General features: G+C 34.7%; 1 protein-coding gene across 2 annotated transcripts in view; it reads left to right on the top strand.

Annotated features, from left to right (window-relative positions):
- The window catches only part of TTLL5 (tubulin tyrosine ligase like 5), a 230,980-nt gene that overhangs the window by 61,203 nt on the left and 144,837 nt on the right, over positions 1 to 24,940 (top strand). For both annotated transcript variants that reach the window (XM_027844934.1, XM_027844933.1), the window contains exon 13: positions 4,778 to 4,898. In XM_027844934.1, the coding sequence (XP_027700735.1) occupies positions 4,778 to 4,898 (121 nt within the window). The remainder of the gene's footprint in view (positions 1 to 4,777; positions 4,899 to 24,940) is intronic.

Genomic DNA, 24,940 nt, shown 5'->3' with positions numbered 1-24,940 from the left:
AAATTGTTTTATAGAATGATTTGTCCAGTTCACAGGAATGATTTGTCCAGTTCACAGCTCTACCAACAGTGCATTAGTGTTCCTGTTTTTCCACATCCCCTCCAGCAGTTATCATTTTCTTTTTCCATTATGTTAGCCAATTTGATGGATCAGAGGTGGTACCTTAGAGTTGTTTTAATTTGCATTTCTTTAATTATTCGTTGTTTAGAGTACTTTTTCATATGACTATAGATATCTTTTGATTTCTTCTTCTGAAAGCTGCCTGTTCATATTCTTTGGCCACTTATCAATTGTGGAGTGGCTCTTATTTTTATAAATTTGGCTTGTTTCCCTCAATATTTGAGAAATGGGAATTCTCCCCTGCCAGTTTCCTGCTTTCCTTCTAATTTTGGCTGCATTGATTTTGTTTGTGCAAAACATTTTTAATTTAATGTAGTCAAAATTGTCTATTTTACTTCTCATGATCCTCTTTATCTCTTGTTTGGTCATAAACTTTTCCCTTATTCGTTAATCTGACAGGTAATTTTTTTCCCATGCTCCCCTAATTTGCTTATGATATCACCCTTTATGTCAAATCATGTACCCATTTTGAGCTTATCTTTGTAAACGATGTGAGATGTGGGATTTTATCTAGTTTCTGCCAGATTGCTTTCTAATTTTCCAAGCAGTTTTTGTCCAGTACTTGCAACAGTAGCTTAAATCATGGGATTTAGTCATTTACTTCTGCATATTATCTATTCCATTGATCAACAATTCTATTTCTATTTCTTATGCAGTACCAGATTGTTTTGATGACTATCACTTTGTAGTTTAGTTTGAGATCTGGTAACTACCTTTATTTACTTTTTTTTTTCATTGATTCCTTTGATACTTTTGATCTTTTGTTCCTACAGATGAATTTTCTTATTACTTTTATTAAGTCTATAAAATAATCCTTTGGTAGTTTGATTGGTATGGCACTGAATAAGTAAATTAGTTATTATATTGGATCTGCCTACCCATTAGCAATTAATATTTCTCCAATTATTTAGATCTAACTTTGTTTGTAAAATGTTTTATAATTAATTGTGTTCATATAGTTCCTGTGGGTATCTTGGCAGGTAGATTCCCAAGTATTTCATATTGTCTGCAGTTATTTTAAATGGAATTCCCTCTGTCTTCCTGTTGGGTTTGGTTGGCAATATATAGAAATGCTGATGATTTATGTTAGTTTATTTTATGTCTTTCAACTTTGCTACAGTTGGTAATTGTTTCAATTAGTTTTTTAGTTGATTCTCTAGGGTTTTCTAAGAATACCATCATATCATTTGCAAAAAGTTATAGTTTATTTCCTTGTTGCCTGTTCTTATTCCTTCAGTTTCTTTTTCTTGTCAGCGTCATCACTAGCATTTTTAAAACAATATTGAATAATAATGATGATAATGGACATCCTTTCTTCATCCCTGATCTTTTTGAAAGGTCTTCTGGTTTATTCCCATTATAGATAATATATTTTCTTGGTTTTAGGTAAATAATACATATCATTTAAAAAAAAGTTTCATTTATTCCTATGTTTTGTAGTGGTTTTTAATAATAATGGGTATTATATTTTGTCAAAAGCTTTCTCTTCATCTGTGGATATAATCATATGATTTTTGTTGTTGTTGTTATTGACGTGGTCAGTTATACTTATAGTTTTCCTAATATTGAAGCAGACCTACATTCCTGGTATAAATCCCACTTGGTCTTAGTATCTGATCTTTGCTGTAGTCTCCTTGCTTGTATTTTGTTTAAAATTTTTGTATCAATATTACTTAGGGAAAGTGGTCTGTAGTTTTCTTTCTCAGTTTTAGTTCTCCCTGGTTTAAATATTAAAACCATATTTTTGTCATAGAAAGAATTTGATAGGACTTCTTTATTTTTTCAAATAGGTTATGTACTATTGGAATGAATTGTTTTTTAAATGTTTGGTAGAATTTGCTTATTCATCTCCTTAACTTCTTTTGTATTTATTTTGTGGTTAGATTTATTTAGGTCTGAGATGGGTAAATTGAAATCCCCTACTAGTATTGTTTTACTATATATTTCTTCCTGTAATTTATTTAACTTTTCCTTTAAGATTTTGGGTGCTGTGCTGTTTACTTGCATTTATGTTCAGCAATTGGTATTAATTCATCATATATGGTACCTTTTAGCAAAGTATAGTTTCTCTGATTATTTCTTTTAATTAGGTCCATTTTTGTCTTGCTTGTCTAAGATCATGATTGCTTCTCCTGACTTCTTTTTTACTTCAACTGAAGTGTAATAAATTCTGATCCAGCACCTCATTTTAAGTCTGTGTGTGTCTTCTTTTTCAAGTGTGTTTCTTGTAAACAACATACTGTTGGATTCTGGTTTCTAATCCATTTTGATGTCTTCTGTTTTATAGGTGAGTTCATCCTAGTCACACATTCACAATTATAATTGCTAACTGTGTATAATGTGCTAACTGCCTATCCATCCTATTCTCTTCTACTTATCCTTGACTTTTTTTATCCTATGTTCTCCTCAAGTCTATTTGTCTTCTGACCACTGCCTCCCTTAATCTACTTTCTGTCTTATCACCCTCCCTCCTTTCTTTGAGCCCCTTCCTCTCCTGCTTCCCTGATGGATAAGATGGATTTCTTTACCCAACTGATTGTGTGTGTGTGTGTGTGTGTGTGTGTATTTTTTTTTCCCCTTTGAACCAGTTCAAATGAGAGTAAGATTCAAATGTTGCATGCTTCCACCCATTTTCTACTTCATTACAAAATCTCTTTCTTGTGTGCCTCTTTTTTGTAAAGTGATAGTCCCTATTCTTCCTCTCCCTTCCTCATTCTCCCAGTATATCCCTCTTTCTCAGCCTTTCATTTTTCTTTTGAGATCATCCCAACAAAACAGACTCATACCAATGTCCTCTGTCTAAGTAAACTGCTTCCAACAGCCCTATTGATGATAAAGTTCTTGAAGGTTATATGTATCTTCCAATTTGGACGTGTAAACGATTTAATCGTAATAAGTTTTTCATGATTTCTCATTCATATTTACCTTTTTTATGCCTCTCTTGAATCTCATGTTTCAATGTCAGATTTTCTTTTTAGCTCTACTCTTTTCATCAGGAATGCCTGGAAGTCTTTGGTTTCATTAAATGTCCATTTTTTCCCCTGTAGAATTGTACTCAGTGAGATTGAATATTCTTGGTTGTAATCCTAGCTCCTTTGCCTTCTAGAATATCATATTCCAAGCCTTCTACTTCTTTATAGTGATAACTGCTAAATCTTCTTTGAGCCTGACTGATGCTCCATAGTTTCATTTTCTTTTTTTGTGTGTGAGGCAATCAGGGTTAATCAGGTCCTCATGACTCTAGGGCTGGTGCTCTATCCACTGCACACCTAGCTGTTACATTCCGTAGCTTCTGAATTCTTTTTTTTTCTGACTACTTGCAGTATTTTCTCCTTAACCTGGGAGCTCTGCAATTTGGGTATGATATTCTTCAGATGGGGATCTCTTTTAGAAGGTGATGGGTGGATTCTTTTCTTTTTACTTCTTTCTGCTTCTGGTTCTGTGATAATTAGGCTATCATCCTTTATTTTATTGTTTCCTGATGTCTCATGGAGTCATTAGCTTCCACTTGAATAAATTTTAATTTTTAAGGAAATATTTTCTTTAGTCAGGTTTTATACCTCTTTTGCCTTTTGGCCAATTCTGATTTTTAAGGAGTTAAATTTCAATAAATTTTTTTTGCCTCTTTTACCAAGCTGTTAATTCCCCTTTCATGATCTGAATTTCTCCACCTGAATCTCCTACTCATTATTTAGTTCTTATTCAGATTTTTAGTTCTTTCCACACAAGCCCTTCCTCCTGACTAACCCTGGAGAAACAATAACTAGAAAGCATTCGATGATTGAATGTTCAAGGATTGTAAACAAAGTTTGTGTTGGGCCCTAATCTGTTGCTGATGTAATTTTGGCTACAGTGTCAGAAGGCCAGTCAGTTGAAGTAACCAAAATCACGGCTGAGATGAAACAGACCTGCTTTAATCAGCAATTCCAGTGAAAACTATCAGTCTTTTTTTGTTACCTCTCTTTTATAGTCTGATAGTTTGATTGAATCTCTAGCCACCATTCTCACAGATTGAACAGATGAGAACAGAGTTGCTAAGAGATATTTCTATCTGGCATTCTCTTTCAGCAGAAAAATTTGCCATCGTGATTCTGTCATGTCCTTTCTTCTTATTTGTATCCACTTTCTTCGGACTTCACATATTCTCTGGGCTTTAGCCATGATTCTCTTTAGTTGGGAGAAGTAAGGCCTAAAACTTGGTCTCCAAAGCCCCTTTGTAGAATTTATCTGTTACCTTTCCTACTTTGGATATCTTTGTACAGTAGAAAAGTAGCTTAATATTTGCAGGAACCATTTTTTTTTTAAATTAGATAAGTAAGATCTTAACCACTTGCAATACAGAAGCTATTCCTCATCATACAAGGGCTTTAGGAAAATTCAGGGGGGTTTGCAATGGGTTAGAAGTCATGGTGTGTATTTTCTTTTCCTCCTGCTAGTAATAAGGAAACAAAATAGGATTTCTTTTCTCCTCTGATTCTGTTAACAGAGAGACTAGACTACTTAGAAAGAATGTTTATTCAGGTAAAGGGTATGGAATACTTAAGAACCCTTGCCCATCATAATAGGAGGCGGCACAAAATCAGAACAACGCTCTTTATGTGAGTAGTAGAACTAATATTCTGCATATCTAACTTTAATTTAATTTTGATTTCTATAGCAAAGTCCAGGCTCGAGTAGCCTTCTCTGCCTACCTCCAACATGTTCAGACTCGACTGATGAAAGATAGTGGAGGTCAATCCTTTAGTGCTAGTTGGGCTGCCAAAGAGGATGAACAGATGGTAAGTCTCTTTATGTTAGGACTACTCTGGTGGGTAAAACTGTGGCTATAATTGAGTTGAATTTCTTCTGAGATACATAGCAGTGAATTCACTTAATAAGAGGGTTATTTTATGCTACTTTAAACATTTCTGTAAATGTAGAGAAAATCATCTGATGGCACTTACTCAATATGGAGGATAAAATTTGGCCCTTTGAAATGGAAATATCCCATTGCAGACTTTGTAACAACTTTCTTCTTCATAGGAAACATTCCAGAAATTATCCTCCTTTGACTTACCAGTTATTTCTTTAATATTTATAAATTTGTTTAAATATCAGATTGCCTGGCAGTTAACCAAACTTTTGAAAAATTGTCAGACTTTATTACAAACCTTGATTTTTATGTAAAATTCCTCAACAAGTCCTTTCTTGCATCAAGGTGACTTCAGAAAGCATCAAGCTAGTTGATGAGAATAAAATGTCCTGAGAAATCTCTAGTCTCTTTATTTATAGGTATTTCTAACTCAGGACAGAAGGATCTTTAGGTTTGAAAAAGTTTTATTCTCTTTTTAGTTTAGCAATCATTATTCCTCCACCTTCCTAGTTCTTTATACTCAGAAGGCAGGGCCTTATGTTAGACTTAGTATGAATACAATTTGATTATCCTTGAAAATAGCTTATGAGAGTAAAAAAGCCAGAGCAGCACACAGCAGAGAGATAAAACCTTATGTTGTGAATAATCCTTCAGCTGTCGGTGGAAAATGTTAGCCCTGCTTTTTCCAAGTGGAAAATTAAAATTACTTCTTCAAGAGTCAGCTTGTCTGCTGCACAGTGAAAAATAATGTTTTAAAATAACAGATTGAACCACCCTACAGTAAAGTCAGCTGGAGTGGTACTGTGAAATCCAGCCTTCTGACTTAGAGATCACTCCGTTATGCTGGAATAAATTGGCACTAACAGGACAACTGACCGAATATCCAGGAAAAAGGGGAAAAAAAAAACCCCAAACTTTTAAAAAATACCCACTGAAGATTGCGAGTTTGGGATTTCTATTTGATTATCATAGGGTATTTACTCGAGATTTTGGGATCATCTTTCACATGATTTGCTATTCATTGAGAGAGAACAATTTGTTAAAGGTTCTCTGGATTCCTTTTTTTAAAAAAAAACTTTATTGGATTTTAAAAGCAAATTTTTACTGATATATTTTTATTTTTGCATCACCTACATTTCTCATAGTACCCTTCTTCCATGCCCTTCCCAGAAAGCCATCTCTTATAGCAAAGAATATTTTTAAAAAGAGAGAAAAAGTTCAACTGAAGTGAGCGACACATTGAAAAAGTCTGATATATGGGTGGTGGTCTGATACCTTTGCAAAAAAAAAAAAGCAGGAGGAGGTATCTTCTGATATTTCTTCTTTGGATCAACCTTGGTCATTATTTGTAGACTTGTTTGAATAATTTTATTGTTTCTATTTGCGCTTTATTGTCATTATGTGTATGTATATATATATTTTTCTTAAGTATACATTTATATTTTTTCCTCATTCTGCTTATTTTACTTTGCATCAAGTCATGTGTCTTTCCATGTTTCTCTTTATTTGTCATATTCATCATTTCTTACAACACACTAGTATTATCCATTATCCAGGCCTTGTTTACCCATTCTACAGTTTATGAGCATTATTTCTAATTCTTTGTTCCCACTAAAAGTGTTACTATAAATATTTTCCTTGTTTAAAAAATTTTTTTTCACTGACATCTTTGAACCATGTGCCCAACTAGAGAGTCTCTGGGTTAAAGAGTGTGGATATTTTAATCACTTTGATAAAATAATTTCAAATAGTTTTGCAGAATGGTTAAACCCATTCATACCTCAGCCAACAATTCATTACTGAGCCCATTCTTCCACAACCCCTCCAAGATAGATTATTCTCATGTTTTGTCACCTTGCCAACTTGCTGGTTATGTGACAAAAGCTCAGAATTATTTTCATTTGCTTTCCTCTTATTTTTGGTGATTAGAGTTTGGTTTTGTTTTTTTTTGTCATCAGAGGTTGTAAACCTGGCATCCATGAACTTCCAAAAAAGTAGCTATTTCAGTCATCATCATTGTACTCCTATGTGTTTATTTTATAAATTTAAAAACATTATTCTGAGGTATCCATAGATTTGACCAGATTGTGCCAGAGTGGTTCATGACACAAAAAAAGTTAAGAACCTCAGTTTTATGGTTTATATTTATTTTTAGAATTGCTTGTTTATGTCATTTGACCACTTACTGGGAAATCACTTTTGATTTTACAAATTTTTTTTTTATTTAAAATTTTTATTTTTCAGTTCCAAATTCTCTTTCTCTAGCTCCCTACCCATTGAGAAGGCAAGCAGTATAATACCACATTATACATGTTAAGTCATAGTTTTACATATTTCTAATAATTGTCTATATATCTTAGTTATCAGAATTTTTTTCAGAGGTTTATAATACAAAACTTCATTTTCTTCAGTTTTTTCCGTGTTATCCTAGGTGTTCTAGCAAAAGCTTTTGAATTTCATGTAGTTGAAATTACTTTATCTTTTGGAGTTGCATTTTATTGCTTGTTTCATTAAGAATTCACTACCTTCCCATAGCTATGAAAAGTATATTATCTGATTCTCTTTTAATTTTTGTGTTATTTTTAATATTCAGGTCATGTGTCCATTTTGAATTTATCATGGTATATAGTACAAATGTTGATCTAAAACTTGTTAGTGCCATATTGCTACTAGTTTTCCTAGAAATTCTTTTAAGATAGGGAGTTCTTTCCCAGATGATGAATGTTTTCAGTTTTTGAACACCAGATTATTGAGTTCAGTTATTTCTAATTCTTTCTTGTCTAGTCTGTTCCATTGAGCTACTTTTCTATTTTTAACTGATACCAAGTGGTTTTGATGGTTGTGCTATATAATATAGTTTTCAATAGTATGTAATAAAGTACTTTCTTTGCTACCATTTTTCTTTGTTTCCCTTTGCATTCAGATCTTTTGTTTTTTTCAAATGGATTTTGTCTAGGTGTAAAGTATGTGTTTGGTTTGTATGTTACCAAATCTGTAAATTAACTCTGGCAATATTGATATTTTTATTATTTTGGCATGGCACAACCATGAGCACTGATTATTTCTACAGTTATTCAGATTGTCCTTTATTAAAGAACATTTTGTGATTATATGTATACAGATATTGAATATCTTTTGCTAGATTGTCTCCTGTATATTTTTTGCATTAAACAGTTATTTTGAATAGGACTTATCTTTCTATTATTTACTCTTGGATTTTGATATTTCAATGTATATATTTCAGTGGATTTATTTTGTAGGTTTCAAATTTATTGAAGCTATCATTTCAAGTAGTTTCTTTGTTGATTCCCCAGTGTATTTTAAGTGATCATGTGATCAGTAAATAAGAATAATTTTGTCGTCTCCTTGCCTTTCTTTATGTATTTAATTTCTTTCTCTTGTCTTATTGCTATGGCAGACTTTTCTAGGCCTGTATCAAGTAGCAGTAGGCAAAGTATACATTCTTTATTTATTAGAAAGTTGCTACTATTTCCCCATTCCATATAATACTAGCTTTTGCTTTGGTAGATACTTTTTATCATATTAAAATAATTTCCATATGTCTTTACTTAGAAAGATTTTTTTTTAAATTAGTATTTTTATTTTAAAAATGTTTGATGTAAGTTCTGCCCAACAAACGCATTACTGGAATTTTGACCTTAGACGAGTCATTTAGCATCTCAGTGGTCAAGGTAACCACTTGAGGTAGTTTGCACATCTAGAATTTCTGTTTACCGATGGAATCACTTGTTCAGACCCTATCTCCTTTATTGATATAATCATGTGATTTGGTGTATTTTTAATCTGATTCATTATGTTGAATGTTGTCCAGATATTGAACTATCCCTGCATTCTTGATATAACTACAATTAAAAGTTGCCTGGATTTGACTTAAAATTTTTTAGTCAATATTCATTAATGATATTGAGGTATAATTCTCTTTCTTTGCTTTGTCCTTTCTTGGTGTAGGTATCAGGATGATATTTGTCTCATAAAAGGAAATTGATAGAATGTTTTCTTCCTCAGTTTTTGAGAATAATTACTGGAGTAGAAGTATTTGTTTTTCTTCAAAATTTCGATAGAATCATCCTGTAAATCCATCTGGACCAGGTTTTGTTTTTGTGTTTTCTCCTTTTGGTAGTTGCTTTACATTAAAATTCAATTCACTTTTCTGATCTCTGATTGGTGTTCTATTAACTTGGGTGTTTTTTATTTTTGTAGATAATTTTCTGTTCCTTTCAATTTCTCAGTTATAGTCACATAATTTCTATTTCTTCTGGGCTTGTTGGAATTTCAACTTGTTTTTTATTTTCTTAATCTGATTTTCTTCTCTTTTTAAATCAGGTTTGGGTAAAGCTTTATCAATTTTGGAAGGCTTTTCAAAGCTTTTAGTTTTATTGATTGGTTCTATAATCTTTTTAGTTTCATATATATATATAATATACACTTTTTTTTCTTTCAAGGTTTTCTCTTTTGTGCTTATTTTGGATTTGATCATTTGTTGGTTTTCTAATTTTAAATTTCACATTTAGTTCATTAATTTTCCTTTTTTGTTTAGTTAATGTATGCTTTGGAGATATAGTTGTCCTCTGAGTATTGCTTTAACTGACTCTCATAAATTTTGGCATGTTCTCTCATCTTTATCATTGTCTTTCACTTAGTTATTAATTATTTTTGTTATTTGTTCTTTGATGCACTTGTTATTTAGGATTTAATTATTGAGTCTTAATTCAGAACTTTGTCTTGTTCCTGTGACCCTAGATTGATTACTGCTTTTTTATCAAGATATCAAGGTGTGTTTGATATTTCTTTTTTATTTACATTTATTTGTAATATCTCTGTATTCCATTCTGTAAGTTTCATGTGGTGCAGAAAAATATGTATATTCTTTAGTGGTTCCTTTCAGAAGATGCCTTAACTTTTTTAGCTCAAAATTCTCAAACAATTTATTCAGTGCTATATTTTCACTTTGGAGAAGTTTTCTATTAGATTTATTAAGCTCTGGGAGAGAAATAGTAAAGTCTCCAACTTGTATTGTGTTAGCATGTATATGTTCTTGCAATTCAATTAATTTTTCTTTAATAAATTTTGATTATATGACATTTGATGCATATATGCTTACTATCAATATTACTTTTTGTCACTGGTTCTTTAAGCATATTGTAATTATTTTCTTTATAAATATTATGAATTTTCATTTGCCTTGCTAAATATCATAATATTGCAACTCCCATTTTTAAATTAACCTGGTACATAGTAAATTTTATTCCAGACTTGCATTTTGACTATGTATATTTTGCTTTGCAGATATGATTTTGGCAAGTAGTAGGTTGGATTTTTTATTTGTTCTGCCATTTTCTTTTTTATTGAATAGTAAGTTCACTTTTTTAATATTTGGTTTTATCTTTTCATCAACAAAAATCTCATTTTTCTCCTGCCACTGCTACTACCCCATTGGGGAAAAAGAAGAAAAGAAAAAAAAACCCTTGTAACAAAAATGCATAGTGAAACAAATTATTGTCTGTGTCCAAAAAAATACATGTCCCTGTATGCACCCTGTGAACCTCTTACCTCTTTTTCAGGAATTGGGGAGTGTATTTCGTTGTGGGTCCTCTGGAATTGTGGTTGGTCATTGAATTGTTCACAGTTCTGAAGTTCTTCAAACTTGCTTGTCTTTATATTGTTGTTTTTATATAAATTATTCTCTTAGTTCTGTTCACTTTACTCTGCATCAGTTCATAAATGACTTCCCAGGTTTCTTTGAAAATCTACTTTTCGTAATTTCTTAGAGAGAAATAGAATTATTTTATTTTCATCTACCATAATTTATTTAGCCATTTTTAATGATAGTCCCCATCCTTAGTTCCCAGTTTTTTGCTTCCACAAAAAGAACTGCTATGAGCATTTATGTACATATGTGTTCTTTTCCTCATTCTTCAATCTCTTTGGCTCTTGTATTGCTGGGTCAAAGGGATATATACAATCTAATGGCTTTTTGAGCATACGTCCAAATTTCTTTTCAGAATGACTGCACCATTTCTCAGCTTTACCAATAGTGCACCTGTTTTCCCATAGCCTCTCCAACATTCGTTGTTTTCTTTTTCTTTTTCTTTTGTTGTCAGTTTTGCTAATCTGATTCATATGAATTGCTTGAATGAGCAGTTCTCTAATTTGGAGCTTTTTTTTTTTCACTTTTTTTTTTTAAGGCAATTGGGGTTAAGTGACTTGCCCAGGGTCACACAGCTAGTAAGTGTCAAGTGTTTGGTCTGAGGTTGGATTTGAACTCAGGTCCTCCTGACTTCAGGGCCAGTGCTCTATCCACTGTGCCACCTAGCTGCCCCAATAAATGCTTATTCCTTTTCCTTCCTGCTCCTTTTCAGGTTCTCTCCCTTTATTTGTTTGCTTTCTTTTTTTAGGTTAGGCAATGGAGTTAAGTGACTTGCCTAGAGTCACACAGCTAGTAAGTGTTATGTGTCTGAGGTGGGATTTGAACTCAGGTCCTTCTGAATCCAGCACCGGTGCTCTCTCCACAGTGCCACCTAGCTGCTCCTTGGAGCATTTTTTTCATATGGTTCCTGTAATGGCTCTTATTCTTACCTATGAATCATTTGCTTGGGTAACTTAGAAATGAGACTCTACTTAGAGAAACTTGATGCAAAGATTTTTCACCAGTTATCTGGTTCCCTTAAAATTTTAGCTGTATCAGTTTTGTTTCTGCAAATATTTTTAAATTATTTGTAATCAGAATGTTATATTCTGTGATGCTGTCTGTCCCTTATTTGATTATGAATTCTTCCTTTATGCATAAATTTGAAAGGTATTTTCTTCCTTGTTCCTCTAATTTGTTTATATTATCCTTTATGTCTAAATTTTCTATCATTTTGGAGTTTATCTTGGTATATGTTGTAAGAAGTTGGTCTATACACAGTTTCTGCCAGACTGTTTTCTAGTTTTCCAAACAGTTTTTTGTCAGATAGGGATATTTGGGTTTATCAAACAAGACATTACTGTGTTCCTTTGCTTTTGTCTGTTGTATACCAATCTCTCCTCTGATTTACCTCTCTGTGTCTCAGTCAGTACCAAATTATTTTGATAATGACTACTTTGTATAGTATGGTTTGAGATCTGGTACCACTAGGCCTCCTTATTCCCATCTTTTTCATCTTTTCTTTCAAGATTAACTTTTTTTCCTCCAGATAAATTTCCTAATTATATTTTCTAACTCTATAAAGTAATCCTTTTGTAGTTTGATTGTTATGGCACTGGATAAATAAATTAATTTAGGTAGTATTATCATTGTTGTCACATTGTCTCAGCCTTATGAGGAGCAATTAACATTTCTCTAATGATTTAGGTCTGTCTTTATTTGTGGAAAGAATATCTTGTAGTTAAATTTGTATAGTTTCTGTCTTGGCTGGTAGACCCCAAATATTTTATACATTTTGTAGTTAATTTAAGCGGAATTTATTTTTCTATTTCTCCTTGCTTGTTTTGTTAGTAATAAACAGAAATGCTGATGATTTGTATAGATTTATCATATATCTTACAACTTTTCTCAAGTTATTCATTGTTTCATTTAATTTTTAGTTAACTGTAGTTATATAGTATCTATATCCATATAATCTATGTCATCTCCAAAACAGTATTTTTGTTTTCCCTTTGTCTATGCTTATTCCTTAATTTCTTTTTGTCTTTTTCTGTATCTTGCATTTCTAACTTTATATCAAATAATAGTTGTAGTCAGTCAATCAATGAATACTTACTGAGTACCTACTACATACCAGGCACTGTGCTAAGTGCTGGGGATACCAAAAGTAGCTTTTAGGGAGCTCACAATATAATGGAGATGATAACAAACCAACAAATAGGGATAAATAAGCTGTATACAGGATAAATAGGAAACAAATAGGAGAGGAAAAACATTAGAATTAAGGGATATTGGAAAAAGCTTCCTAAAGATGGGATTTTATTTATTTTTTTTTAAAAGCCAGAAATCTTTATTGAGTGCTCTGTGAAGCAGAAATATTGGCAAAATACAATTTTGTGTTTGTGAATTGACAAGGTTCAAGAGGTCAGGCCCGCCTATCATGCCATTATTTATTGTTACTTTTTTCAATGTCCTTCAAGATGGGGTAAGAAAACATTATGAAATTAACATAAAAATCTTGAACTAAATAGAAAATGAAGCATGACATTTCCTCATGTAATATTTATGAAAAATCTTTTTAGCACACATTATTACAGTGAGTATATTTTAAAAAATTAGAAATATAAACCTATCTCTATCCCATTGCTATGCATATACATATGCACACTTATATAAACATATCAATCAATGGCTATGAACAGGGTTTTTTTTTTTTTTAAAGTATGGCAACAGATAGAGGAAAAAGCAATTTATTGCAATTCAGCTATTGTAATCTAATTGGCTTTTCTACATCCAGACATTCTACTGATCTTTCAAGGTGGCACAGATACTACTTTCTTCATGAAGGTTTTTCAAATTTCTTCAACAGTATATTGAATCCTGACTGTGATTACCATAAAGTGCTTTGTTATTTTATATCATTTATTCTATCCTGAATCATATTGTAATTTTTATATACATGTCTTATAATACTTTACAGATTACAGATTCCTTGTAAGAGAAAATGTCTCACCCAATTTTGTATGCCGTGCATATCACAAATGATAGGTATTTGAATAATATTTGTAAAATTGAGTTGAAATGCATGGGAAGGAATTGGATGATTTCTCAGGGAGAAACAATGAAAATCTTTTTCTCTATGTTTGTAGGACATTTCGTACAAATTTTGTGGAATAAAAAGGAGAGAATGTGGGGATTAATATAAATTATCTTTCCCAGTACTTCACTATTTTCTTGTTTTATGTTTTCATTTGTTTGGTTATTCTTTATCAAATCAGAACTTCATGATGTCTTCCTGAAGTCAATGTGAATTTCGTGTGATTACTGTTACTACAACTACTAATAGTCCTTGAGATCTGTACAGTTCTCTATAATTCAGAATGCTTTGTAATCACTAATACTTTGGAATATTAATGGATAAAATCAAAAAGATATATAATTAGAGAATAATCACAGTTAGAAGTGTTACTAAATTTAAAAAAATATGTTGCTATTTTATCATAATGTGGAAATGGTCTTCTCAGTAGTTTAGACAAAGAATAGTGGCTGTTTTCTGTCTTTGGTCAGACCCTCAGAGAGCCCTACAGCACTGGAGGAGGTTAACCATTACAGGTGCGAAAAGCCACTGATAAAGCTTGACTTGTGCTTCATGGAAGTGTACAGATGGAACAAGTATTTGCATCTGCCACATTTTATTTCTACATGCAGTGCCTTGGCTTTTACAAATTGCTGCCAATTGGAACAATGGATTATACTGTACATAAATCTCAAAGAATTAGAATGTTCATCAGTATGCCCCTAGAGTTTTGGGTCAATATAAATTTAGTACTAAGTAAAGAAGGGAAAGAGGTATTAAAAATTGTGTGTATTTCTCTTTTCATGGTAGATTTTACAAAAAGATATATCTTCTTTAAAGTAATGGGCTTGATTCTACTCATTGCAATAGAGTGATTACATGTTACGGACTATTGTGCTTTGTGAGGTTTGAAATATTTGTTGCTGTTGCTTGTAGCCGATCAATGCAGTCTTCAGCAGGGTGACACTGAATTATTCCACTGCAAACCCCATCCACAGCAATTACTTGAAAAGGATTCTGCCTACACAAATCTGATCCAGGGAGGTACTGGGAGAAACGTGAATGAAGTAAGGGGATTAATTGAAGGTCACACCATCTCTTTTCCCATCTCGGACCTGGTGAGGTTGGCCATGAAGAGCATGATAATGTATCCTTCCAAGTTGTTTTTGGCATTCATAGGTTGAGAAGTCTGGAAACCACCACAGCTGCTCGTGATTCAGTCCTCTGAGGCTTGCTCCAGGGTAGCTGCAGCCTGCGTGGCGCGATATACCTTTCCAATCAACCATCCAGGCTGTCTTGGACTGGAAATTTGTTTCACTCTGTCTTTTTGTGGGTTCTGCTGCTTTAGAATTTGTTTAGAGCCATTTTTTATAGCTATTTGGAGGGGTTTGGGGGGAGAGCTCAAACAAGTCACTGCTTTCCCTCCACCGACTTGGCTCAGCCCCCTAAAGATGGGATTTTAGTTGGAACTTAAAGGAGGTCAGGGAAGTCAGTAGTCTGAGAAGTAGAGGGAGAGCGTTCCAGGTATGAGGGACAGAGAAAATGCCTGGAGTGGAGGGATGGAATGTCTTGTTCATGGAGCATCCAGGAGGTCAATGCCAGTGGGTCTAAGAGTATGTGTTGGGAAATAAGATGTCAGAAGACTGGAAAGGTAGGAGGGATCTAGGTTATGAAGGGCTTTGTATGACAACCAGAGGGTTTTGTATTTAATCCTTGAGGTAACAGGGAGCCATTGAAGTTTATTCAGTTCAGGAAGGGGAGAGGATGACATGGTCAGACCTGAGCTTTACAAAAATCACTTTGGTGGTTGAATGAAGGATGGATTGGAGTGGGGAGAGACTTGAGGTAGGCAGACCCACAGCAGGCTATTGCAGTAGTCTAAGCATGAGGTGATGAGGGCCTGCACTGGAGTAGTGGCAGTGTCAAGAGGAGAGAAGGGGGTGTACTTGAGAGATGTTGCAAAAGTGAAATCAACAGACCTTGGCAACAAATTGGATATGGGTGCTGAGATAATGAGGAATTGAGAATGACACCTACATTTAAAACCTGAGGAAATGGGAGGAAAATGTTATTCTTTACAGTAAAAGGGAAGGTAGGAGGGAAGATTGTGTTTAGAGAGAAAGATGATGAATTCCATTTTGGACATACTGAGTTTAAGATGTCTACTGGACATCTAGTTTGAGATGTCCGAAAGGTAGGTGGAGATGCAGGATTGGAAGTCATTAGAGAGTTTGGGGAAGGATAAGTAGACTTGAGAGTTGTCAGCATAAAGATGATAATTATAACCATGGGAGATAAGGAGATTGCTAAATGAATTAGTACAGAGGGAGAAGAGAAGAAGGCGGCCCAGGACAAAACCTTGAGGAACACCTATGGTTAGAGGCTATAATCTGGATGAAGATCTAGCTAGGAGCCTGGGAAGGAGTAGTATGCTAGGTAGGAGGATAACCAGTAGCAAGTGGTGTCCCAAAAGCCTAGAGAGAAGAAAATATCAAGGAGGAGAGAAAATGTAAAATATCTCATGGGAAAAACAACTGACCTGGAAAATAGATCCAGGAGAGACAGTATCTGAATCATTGGACTACCTGAAAACCGTAATCAGTAGGAGGACCTAGACAGCATCTTTCCAGAAATTATCAAGGAAAATGGCCCTGATGTCCTGGAACCAGAGGTCAAAATAGACATTGAAAGAATCCACAGATCACCTCAGAAAAGAGATCCCAAAATAAAAACTCCAAGGAACACTATAGCCAAATTTCAGAACTATCAGGTCAAGGAAAAAATACTACAAGTGACCAGAAAGAAACAATTCAAATATTGGGGAGTCACAATCAGGATTACACAGGACTTGGCAGCTGCAACATTAAAGGATCTGAGCTCATGAAACATGATATTCCAGAAGGCAAAGGAGGTAGGACTACAACCAAGAATTACTTACTTGGCAAAATTAAGCATAATTCATCAAGAGACAAAAATGGTCATTCAGTGATTTTAAGCCTTCATAAGGAGAAGACCAGAACTAAACCAAAAATTTGTCCTCCATTATCAAGACCCAAGAGAAGCATAAACAGGTAAAAAGGAAAAAGAAAACAGAAGGGATTCAATAGAGCTAAACTGTTTACATCCCTATACAAGAAGATAGTTGTAATGCTTAAAAATTATACCACTAATAGTACAGCTAAAAAGAATATACATAAACTGAGGGTATGGATATAAGGTGAATTTGAGGGAATGACATAAAAAAATTAAGGGGAGTATAATGGATGCAGAAGGAAGGAAGAGGTAGAATGGGGTAAATTATTTTACATGAAGAGGTACAAAAGGCCTATTACAGTGGAGGGGAAGATGGGAAGGTGGGTGATGAGCATCGCTTGAACCTTACTGTCATCAGTATTGGCTCAAAGAGGGAATCATATAATCAGTTGAATATCAAAATGTATCACACCCCATAGGGAAGTAGGAGGGGAGGAGATTAAGTAAAGGGGGTGGGGACTGACAGAAGGGAGGGCAGATCAGGGGAGGTGGTAGACGGAAGCAAATAAAACACTGATGAAGAGAGAGGAGAGAAAGGACAGACAGAAGGAAGAATAGGATGGAGAGAAATACATAGGTAGTAATCCAACTGTAATGTGAATGGGATGAACTCTCCCATAAAACAGAAACAGATAGCAAAGTAGGATCAAAAAACAGAATCCTCCAGTATGGTGTTTGCAAGAAACACACTTGAAGCAGAAAAACACACACAGAATAAAGGTAAGGGGCTGGAGCAGAATCTATTATGCTTCAGCTGAAGTACAAAAAAAAAAAAAAAAGGTAGAGGTAGCAATCCTAATCTCAGACAAAGCAAAAGCAAAAGTAGACCTACTTAAAAGAGATAAGGAAGGAAATTACATCTTGCTAAAAGGTATTATAGACAATGAAGCAATATCAGTATTTATATATGTCCACTTATTCTTAAAGAAGAAGTTAAGTGAATTACAGGAAGAAATGGACAGCAAAACTGTACTAGTGGGGAACCTCAACTATCCCCTCTCAGAACCCGGTAAATCCAACCAAATAAATAAGAAAGAAACTAAGGAGGCAAATAGAATATTTAAAAAGTTAGATATGATAGACCTTTGGCACGATTTAGACATAAAGGGTTACACCATAGGCAAATTAGAAGAGCAGGGAATAGTCTACCTGTCAGATCTATGGGGAGGGGGATAATTCATGACCAAACCAGAGATAGCATCAAAAAATGTAAAATAGATTATTTTGATTATATTAAATTAAAAAAAACTTTTGTACAAACAAAATCAAACACCCAAGATTAGAAGGAAATCAGAACATTGGGAAACAATCTTTACACAAGTGTCTGTGATAGAGGCTTTATTCCTTAAATATATAGAGAACTGAGTCAAAGTTACAAGAATACAAGCCATTCCCCAATTGATAAATGGTCAAAGGATATGAACAGGTAGTTTTCAGATGAAGAAATCAAAACTATCTATAGGCATATGAGGAAGTGCTGTAAATCACTTTTTATTAGAGAAATGAAAAGTAAAAGAACTCTGAGGTACCACCACATACCTCTCAGATTGGTTAATATGACAGAAAAAGAAAATAAGAAATGTTGGAGAAGATGTGGGAAAATTGGGACACTAATGCACTATTGGTGGAGTTGTGAACTAATCCAACCATTCTGGAGAGCAATTTGGAACTATGCCAAAAGAGCTATAAAACTGTGCATAACCTTTGATCCAGCAGTACCACTGCTAGGTCTATCTCCCAAAGAGATCATAAAAAAGGGAAAAGGACTTATGTGTGCAAAAGTACTTATAGCATCTCTTTTTGTGATGGCAAAATAAGGGAAATTGAGGGGATGCCCATCAGTTGATGATGGCTGAACAAGTTGTGGTATATGAATGTAATGGTATACTATTGTGCAATAAGAAATGATGAGCAAGTGGATTTCAGAAAAACCTGGAAAGACATCTACAAACTGATGCAAAGTGAAATGAGCAGATCCAGGAAAACATGGTACACACTATCAGCAACATTGTGTGATACTCAACTATGAACTATGATCAACTTTTCTCAGCAACACAATGATCTAAGACTTAAGGAACTCTTGAAGGAAAATGCTGTCCATATCCAGATAAAGAACTGATGGACTCTGAATGCAGATCAAAGAATATGTTTTTCACTTTATTCTTATGGGTTTTTTTTTTTCCTTTTGATGGTGGTTCTTTCGTAGCGGTAATTAATATGGAAATATTTTATACATGATAGTACATGTGTAAACTATATAAACATTTTTTTGACATGTAACTGGGGAAAAATAAAATACTATTAAAAATAAATAATCAAAATAAAGTAATTGTGGGTCAGAGCTAGGCTGTACTGCTTCTTCCTACTTTGGTATTTTTGCTGCTCTTCCTGAGTTGGTATTCATTGAGAATCCTGGTCTGATGTTTTTATTCTGTGTTTTGTTTCTCCTTGGTATAGGTATTAAGACTATGCTTAGGGGCACCTAAGAGACACAGTGGATAGAGCACTGGCCCTGGAGTCAGGAAGACCTGAGTTCAAATACAGCCTCAGATACTTGACATTTACTAGCTGTGTGACCCTGGGCAAGTTACTTAACCCCATTGCCTAGCCAAAAAAAAAAAAGAGAGAGAGAGAAAGAAAAGAAAAAAAAAGACTATGCATATGTCATACAAGGAATTCGATAGAATCCTTTCTTTTGTTGCTTTTACAAACAATTTCTGTAATTCTAAAAGTATTTGTTCTTTGAATATTTATTAGAATTCACTTAAATTCATTGGAACTTCATTTATGGCTTGTTCAATTTCTTTTTTTTTCTGACATTGTTAGTTAAATGTTCAATTTCTCGTTCTGTTGATCAATTTTAAAAATATATATTTGTAAATGTTTTCCATGTCACTTTAGTTGTCAGTTTTGTCGATGTATAATTGGACAAGAGAAATTCTAATAACTTCTTATTTCTTCATTTGTTCTGAATTCTCTGGCTTAATTTTTCATGCTGGCAATTTGGTTTTTCTTTCTTTTGTCAGACTGTCTTATCACTCATCTCTTCTGTTGTCTTCCCCAAACAGCTAGCTTTTGGTTTTATTTTTCATTTCTGTGTGTGTGTATGTGTGTGTGTGTGTGTGTGTATGTGTGTGTGTGTGTTTTGTTTTTTTTTTCAATTTTGTTAATCTTTTTATTTTTCAGAGTTTCTATTTTAGTGTCTAGTGTTTTTTAGGTGCAGGCCCAATTCATTGATCTGGTACTTTTTCTCTTTTGATGATTAAGTGTGTGGAGAGAGAAATTTTTTGCTAAGGAATGCTTTGTCTGCATTCCAAAAGTTTTAGTATGTTGTCTCATTTTCGTGATTTGAAGTGATGTAAATTATATGTTATTTTTCTGATTTGGTCTTTGATCCACCAGTTCTTTAGGATTGAGTTATTTAGCCTCTAGTTAATTTCAACCCTTACTTGATGGCTCTTTACTGAGTATGTTTGGAGTTTTTTTGGAGGGGTGGTATTTTGAGCAGTAAAGGAAATGTTTACTCTTTCTGCTTTTCTGCATTTGTTTGAGATTTTTATGCCCTAATACCTGATCAGTTTTTGTAAAGGAGCCATGCATAGCTGAGAAATCTGTATAGGCATTTCTATTCCCATTCAGTAATATCTGGAGGTCTATAATATCCTTTTTTCCCCTCAAATTCTATTCAGGGTCTTAGATTCTTTCTCTTTCTTTTCTTTCCTTCCTTCCTTCCATTGTTTTAAGTCTTAGAGGAGTATATTGGGGTTCCCAGCTATTATAATTTTACTGTCTATTCATGTAATTCAATTAATTAACTGCATATACCATTACTAAGATTTTTGGTACATATATGTTAAATATTGATATTAATTTATTGTCCATGGTATCTTTAAGCATAATAATATTTCCCTATTTGCCTCTTTTCATCAAGTCTGTTTTTGTTGTGGCCTTGCCTGAGATTATGGTTACTACCCTTGCTTCTTTGAGTTAATCTGAAGCACATTTGATTTGCTGTATAGCCCAGTATTTTAACTTTTATGTTAATCTTATAGTTTCAAGTATATTTCTTTTAAGCAACATATTGTTGGATTTTGCTTTTTCACCTGTTGTGCTACTGTCCTCCATCTTATGGATATTTTCATCCCATTCATGTCCAGGGTTTAAATAATTCTGACTTACCATCCATCCTTTCTTCTTATTCTTCTCCCTCTTTTTTTCTTACGTCCCTCCTTACTCTTTCAAAAGTCGAAGAGGCTACTCAGAAACAAGGAAGGGAGGGATAAGGAAGGGAATAAGCATTTATATAGTGCCTACTACATGCAAGATACAGTGCTAAGCACCTTACAGGTATTATCTCAGTTGATCCAAAGTCATTAATAATTTGATAATCTCATTTGATAAGGAGTATGATCAACACCTATGATCTATAATTGTTGTCTGTTTCCTATCCTTTGCCTTTATTCTCTTCTTCCTGCCCTAATCCAAATCACATATTCTTGCCCTTTTTTTTGCATTTAAAAAGCCCTGTTTATGATATATCCTCTGAGATTAGAGTTTGTTTTATTTATAACTAATCCCTCCCTGATCCTGCTTCCCTCTTATTCCCTTATTTTACTTTCTCCCTCTTCCCAGCTGTTTCATGTTCAGTTGAATGCATTTCTGCACCAAAGTCTGTGTGTCCATGTATGTATGTGTTCAACCATACTTTTTCTGTTTCACATGAAAGTGTGGTTCCTGTGTACCTAATCCCCAAATAGCTTCCTCCGTGTTTAATTTTTTCCAGCATCCCATTATATGAAATAGCATGTTCTACCCAATTTTTTCCTTCTTTTTTCTTCTTTACAGTATTCCTTTTTCCTTCCCTTAAGATCACCAAATATAATAAAACTACTTCCAGACCCTATGTCTTATTTGTGCCCTCTATAACCCTTAAATACAATAGTGTTTTCAAGAACACAGAAGGAAGCTGGGTGTCATTGGGCCTGGGTCAGGAAGAACTGGATTAAAATCTAGTCTCAGATACTTAGTAGCTGTGTGACCCTGGGAATATCCCTTAACCAGTGTCTGCATCCGTTTCTTCAGCTGCAGAATGGGAATAATAATAGCATCTACCAAATAGGGCTCTTGTGAAGCTCAAATGAGATAGTATTTATAGGGTTCCACTTCCAGGAGTCAAGATGGTGGAGTAAGAAGTAAGTCGCTCTTACCCTCCCTTATTAACCTCTGAAAGCCCAGAAAATATAGCCCCAGGAAAAACCCTGGAACAGCTGAACCAGAACAAAGATGGGGTGCAGCACTCTAATAGCCCAGGTAGCTTGAGGGATTAATGGGAAAGGCCCCTCTTGCCCTGGGGGAAGGGGAGCAGTACAGAACAGGAGCATCCCAGTAAACTAACAGAAAACCCCACCTCAGCATACTAGGAGGAGATCCTGAAACCCAAGTGTGGAGAAGGCAGACACCAACACCTGGACCCCCAGTGCCTCAGTGAGGGTGAGGGAACCGGTGGAAACCAGCTTGGAAAACCACTGGGTGCCTCAGCATTCTGCAGCAACTGGCTCTCCCAGTGCCTCAGCAAAACTAAGGGAAGCAGCTCTCCAAGGGTCCCCAGGTGGATAAACATCCTGCAACATCCATCTGAAAGGAGCTGAAGAAAGCAAAAGGAAGGAAAGGCCAGGGTGACCAGGCAACCTCCAGGTGCCAATCCTACGCCTAGAGTTGCAGCGTTGCTGATTCCAGCCCAACACCAGGTGAGCTGCCAGAACCCTATAGCCTCCAACTGCCAGCATTGGAGGCCCCAGCACACAAAGCCAGTGACCAGGCCCTAGGCTCCCAACACAAGAAGCTTGGGTCAGTTCCAGGAAGGCCAGGAAAGGCCAGGAAATAAGCAAACACCATGAGCAAAAAGAAATGTATGATAGAATCATAAGATTCTCATAATAATATGAGAAGAGTGAAGATCAAGGCAGAAATTCTGAAGAGGACAACATTGTCAACAAACCCACATCTGGAACCTCAAAAGGGAATATGAACTGGTCTGAAGCCCAAAAAGCCTTCTTAGAAGAGCTCAAGAAGGATTTTAAAAGTCCAATGAGAGAGGTAGAAAAAAAAATGGGGAAAGAAACGAGAGGTATGCAAGACAGACTCAACAGCTGGGAAAAGGAAGGACAAAAATTAACTGAAAAGATATTTATAAAGTGCTAGACTTTATATGCCTGGAACATAGTGGGTACTATATAAATGGTTATTCCCTTCCCCTTCAAGAGAATACGAGTTTTTCTTCTCTTGTGTAGAATATAAATACTTTAGTGTATAGTCTATATACCATTTTATTTTTCTCAACTCCACTATTTGTATTTTAAAATATCAACAGATTATACTCAGTTTTGCTAGGTAGGTTATTCTTGAATTAACCTTTTATTTTTTACCTCGTGGAATACTGTATCTCAAGCTCATGTTCTCTATATAGTTGTAGGTTGTCAAATCTTGTTTCATCCTGGCAAAGATTCCTTTGTACTTGAACTCTTTCTTTCTGGCTTCCTGCCGTACTTTTTCTCTTTGACCTGGAAACTCTCAATTTTGGCTGTGATACTCTTAGGAATTTTGATTTTGTGGATTTCTTTAGGAGGTGTTGGAGATTCAGCTCTAATGCCAGCATTTTCTGAGTTCAGGTTTGCTATTGGGATGAAACAAGACACTATATTATTGAACATTTTAAAAAATTAGGTTTACTTTGAGCTAATGCAGCAAGGATATGCCACAAGGATACAGTGGCATACAGCTTCTTTCTGCACCAGGACTTCTTAAAGTTTTTCCACTCACAGCCCCTTCAGTGCTTCTCAAACAGTTTAAGAAGCACTGCAAAATGTCTTAGACCAGATATGAACTCAGGTCTTTCTGACTCCATGCCTAGTATTCTATCCACTATGCTACCGAGATACCGCATTTATTTTCTTTCCTCACTTACTCCTCTCTCACGGGAGCAAAGAGGGAAGGGTGTGAAAGACCCTTGTAACAAGCATTTAATAATTAAAACAAACTCCTACCTTCTTTCACACATCCAAAATTGTCAGTACTCTGAAGTCATGACTTGTCATTGAATTGATCAGAGTTCTTAAGTCTTTCAGAATTGTTCTTTTTAAAAATGGTGTTATTGTATAAAGTGCCTGCAGACTTCTGGCTCTCTCTTTATATGGACCTAAACTGGAAGATTATACTTAATGCAGTTTTTTCCTGGATTTCTTGATCATTACTCTGGTACTCTTTTTTCATTCTTTGTGAGCAGGGAAGACCTGTAATAGACCTGAGCTTTTCTCATATTCACTCAGCCAAGTTGAGGAGACAGCTGTGTTCCTTTTTCTCAGAATTTCCTTGCTTCATTCTCTTCATTAATTCTGTTATCATCCTGCCTATTCTGCAGTTTTATTCTCACGTTCATGATCTAATTCCTTATTCCTTTTTAAAAATATCTTTATGTTCTTCATGAAGTTAAATCTTATAAAATGCGTATTTGTACTCTATTCTAAACAATTTCTGTTATTGCTTTTTAAATCTTGACCCATTTTCCCATTTTTTTTTCCTGTTCTACCTTACCCCTTTGAAGCATCAATTCATAAGGGAAATAATTTGGATGAAAGCTGTGCTTTTTGGTAGAAATTACTCTTATGTCCCAAATAGTGCCATTCATTTCTCCTCACTGCCCTTGGTGTGATTGTTCTTCTTCCCGTTGTCTGTGTAATGTCATCTCTTGGTCCCTCTCCCATGCAACCCAAGTCTTTTGGGTGCCATTTGCCATAAATGCCCTTCTCATGGAACAGAATGTTGTCCATGGTGACACAGCTCTCTCATGAAGTGTGTCCAGTGTCCCAGCTCTTTCTTCCCAGAGTAAATCCATCATGAAGTCTAATCCATAATCTCCTTTATCTAACCAAGAAGTCTAACTAATCACCTCTAATCTCAGACATAAAGTTCTCCCATGAAGTATTTCCATGGGACCTTTCCCTTTCGTTCCTTCAGTTTTAATTCCTCCCTTTTTCCACCTTCACTCTTCTCTTGAAACCTGTCTTCTTGTAGAGGAGTCATCATCCTTTAACTGTTTTTCCATGGGATTTGATAGGGATACATGAAGTACAATGAAATTTCTCCTCAGATATATACTAGCTATGTGACGCTAAGCAGCTTACTTTCTCAGTAATTTCCTTATCTGTAAAATGGA

This window comes from Vombatus ursinus, unplaced genomic scaffold (assembly GCF_900497805.2).
Source record: "Vombatus ursinus unplaced genomic scaffold, bare-nosed wombat genome assembly UNPS02014945.1, whole genome shotgun sequence".
Classification (NCBI taxonomy): domain Eukaryota; kingdom Metazoa; phylum Chordata; class Mammalia; order Diprotodontia; family Vombatidae; genus Vombatus; species Vombatus ursinus.
The sequence above is the reverse complement of the archived record's forward strand: the minus strand, read 5'-3'. Positions and strand labels throughout refer to the sequence as shown.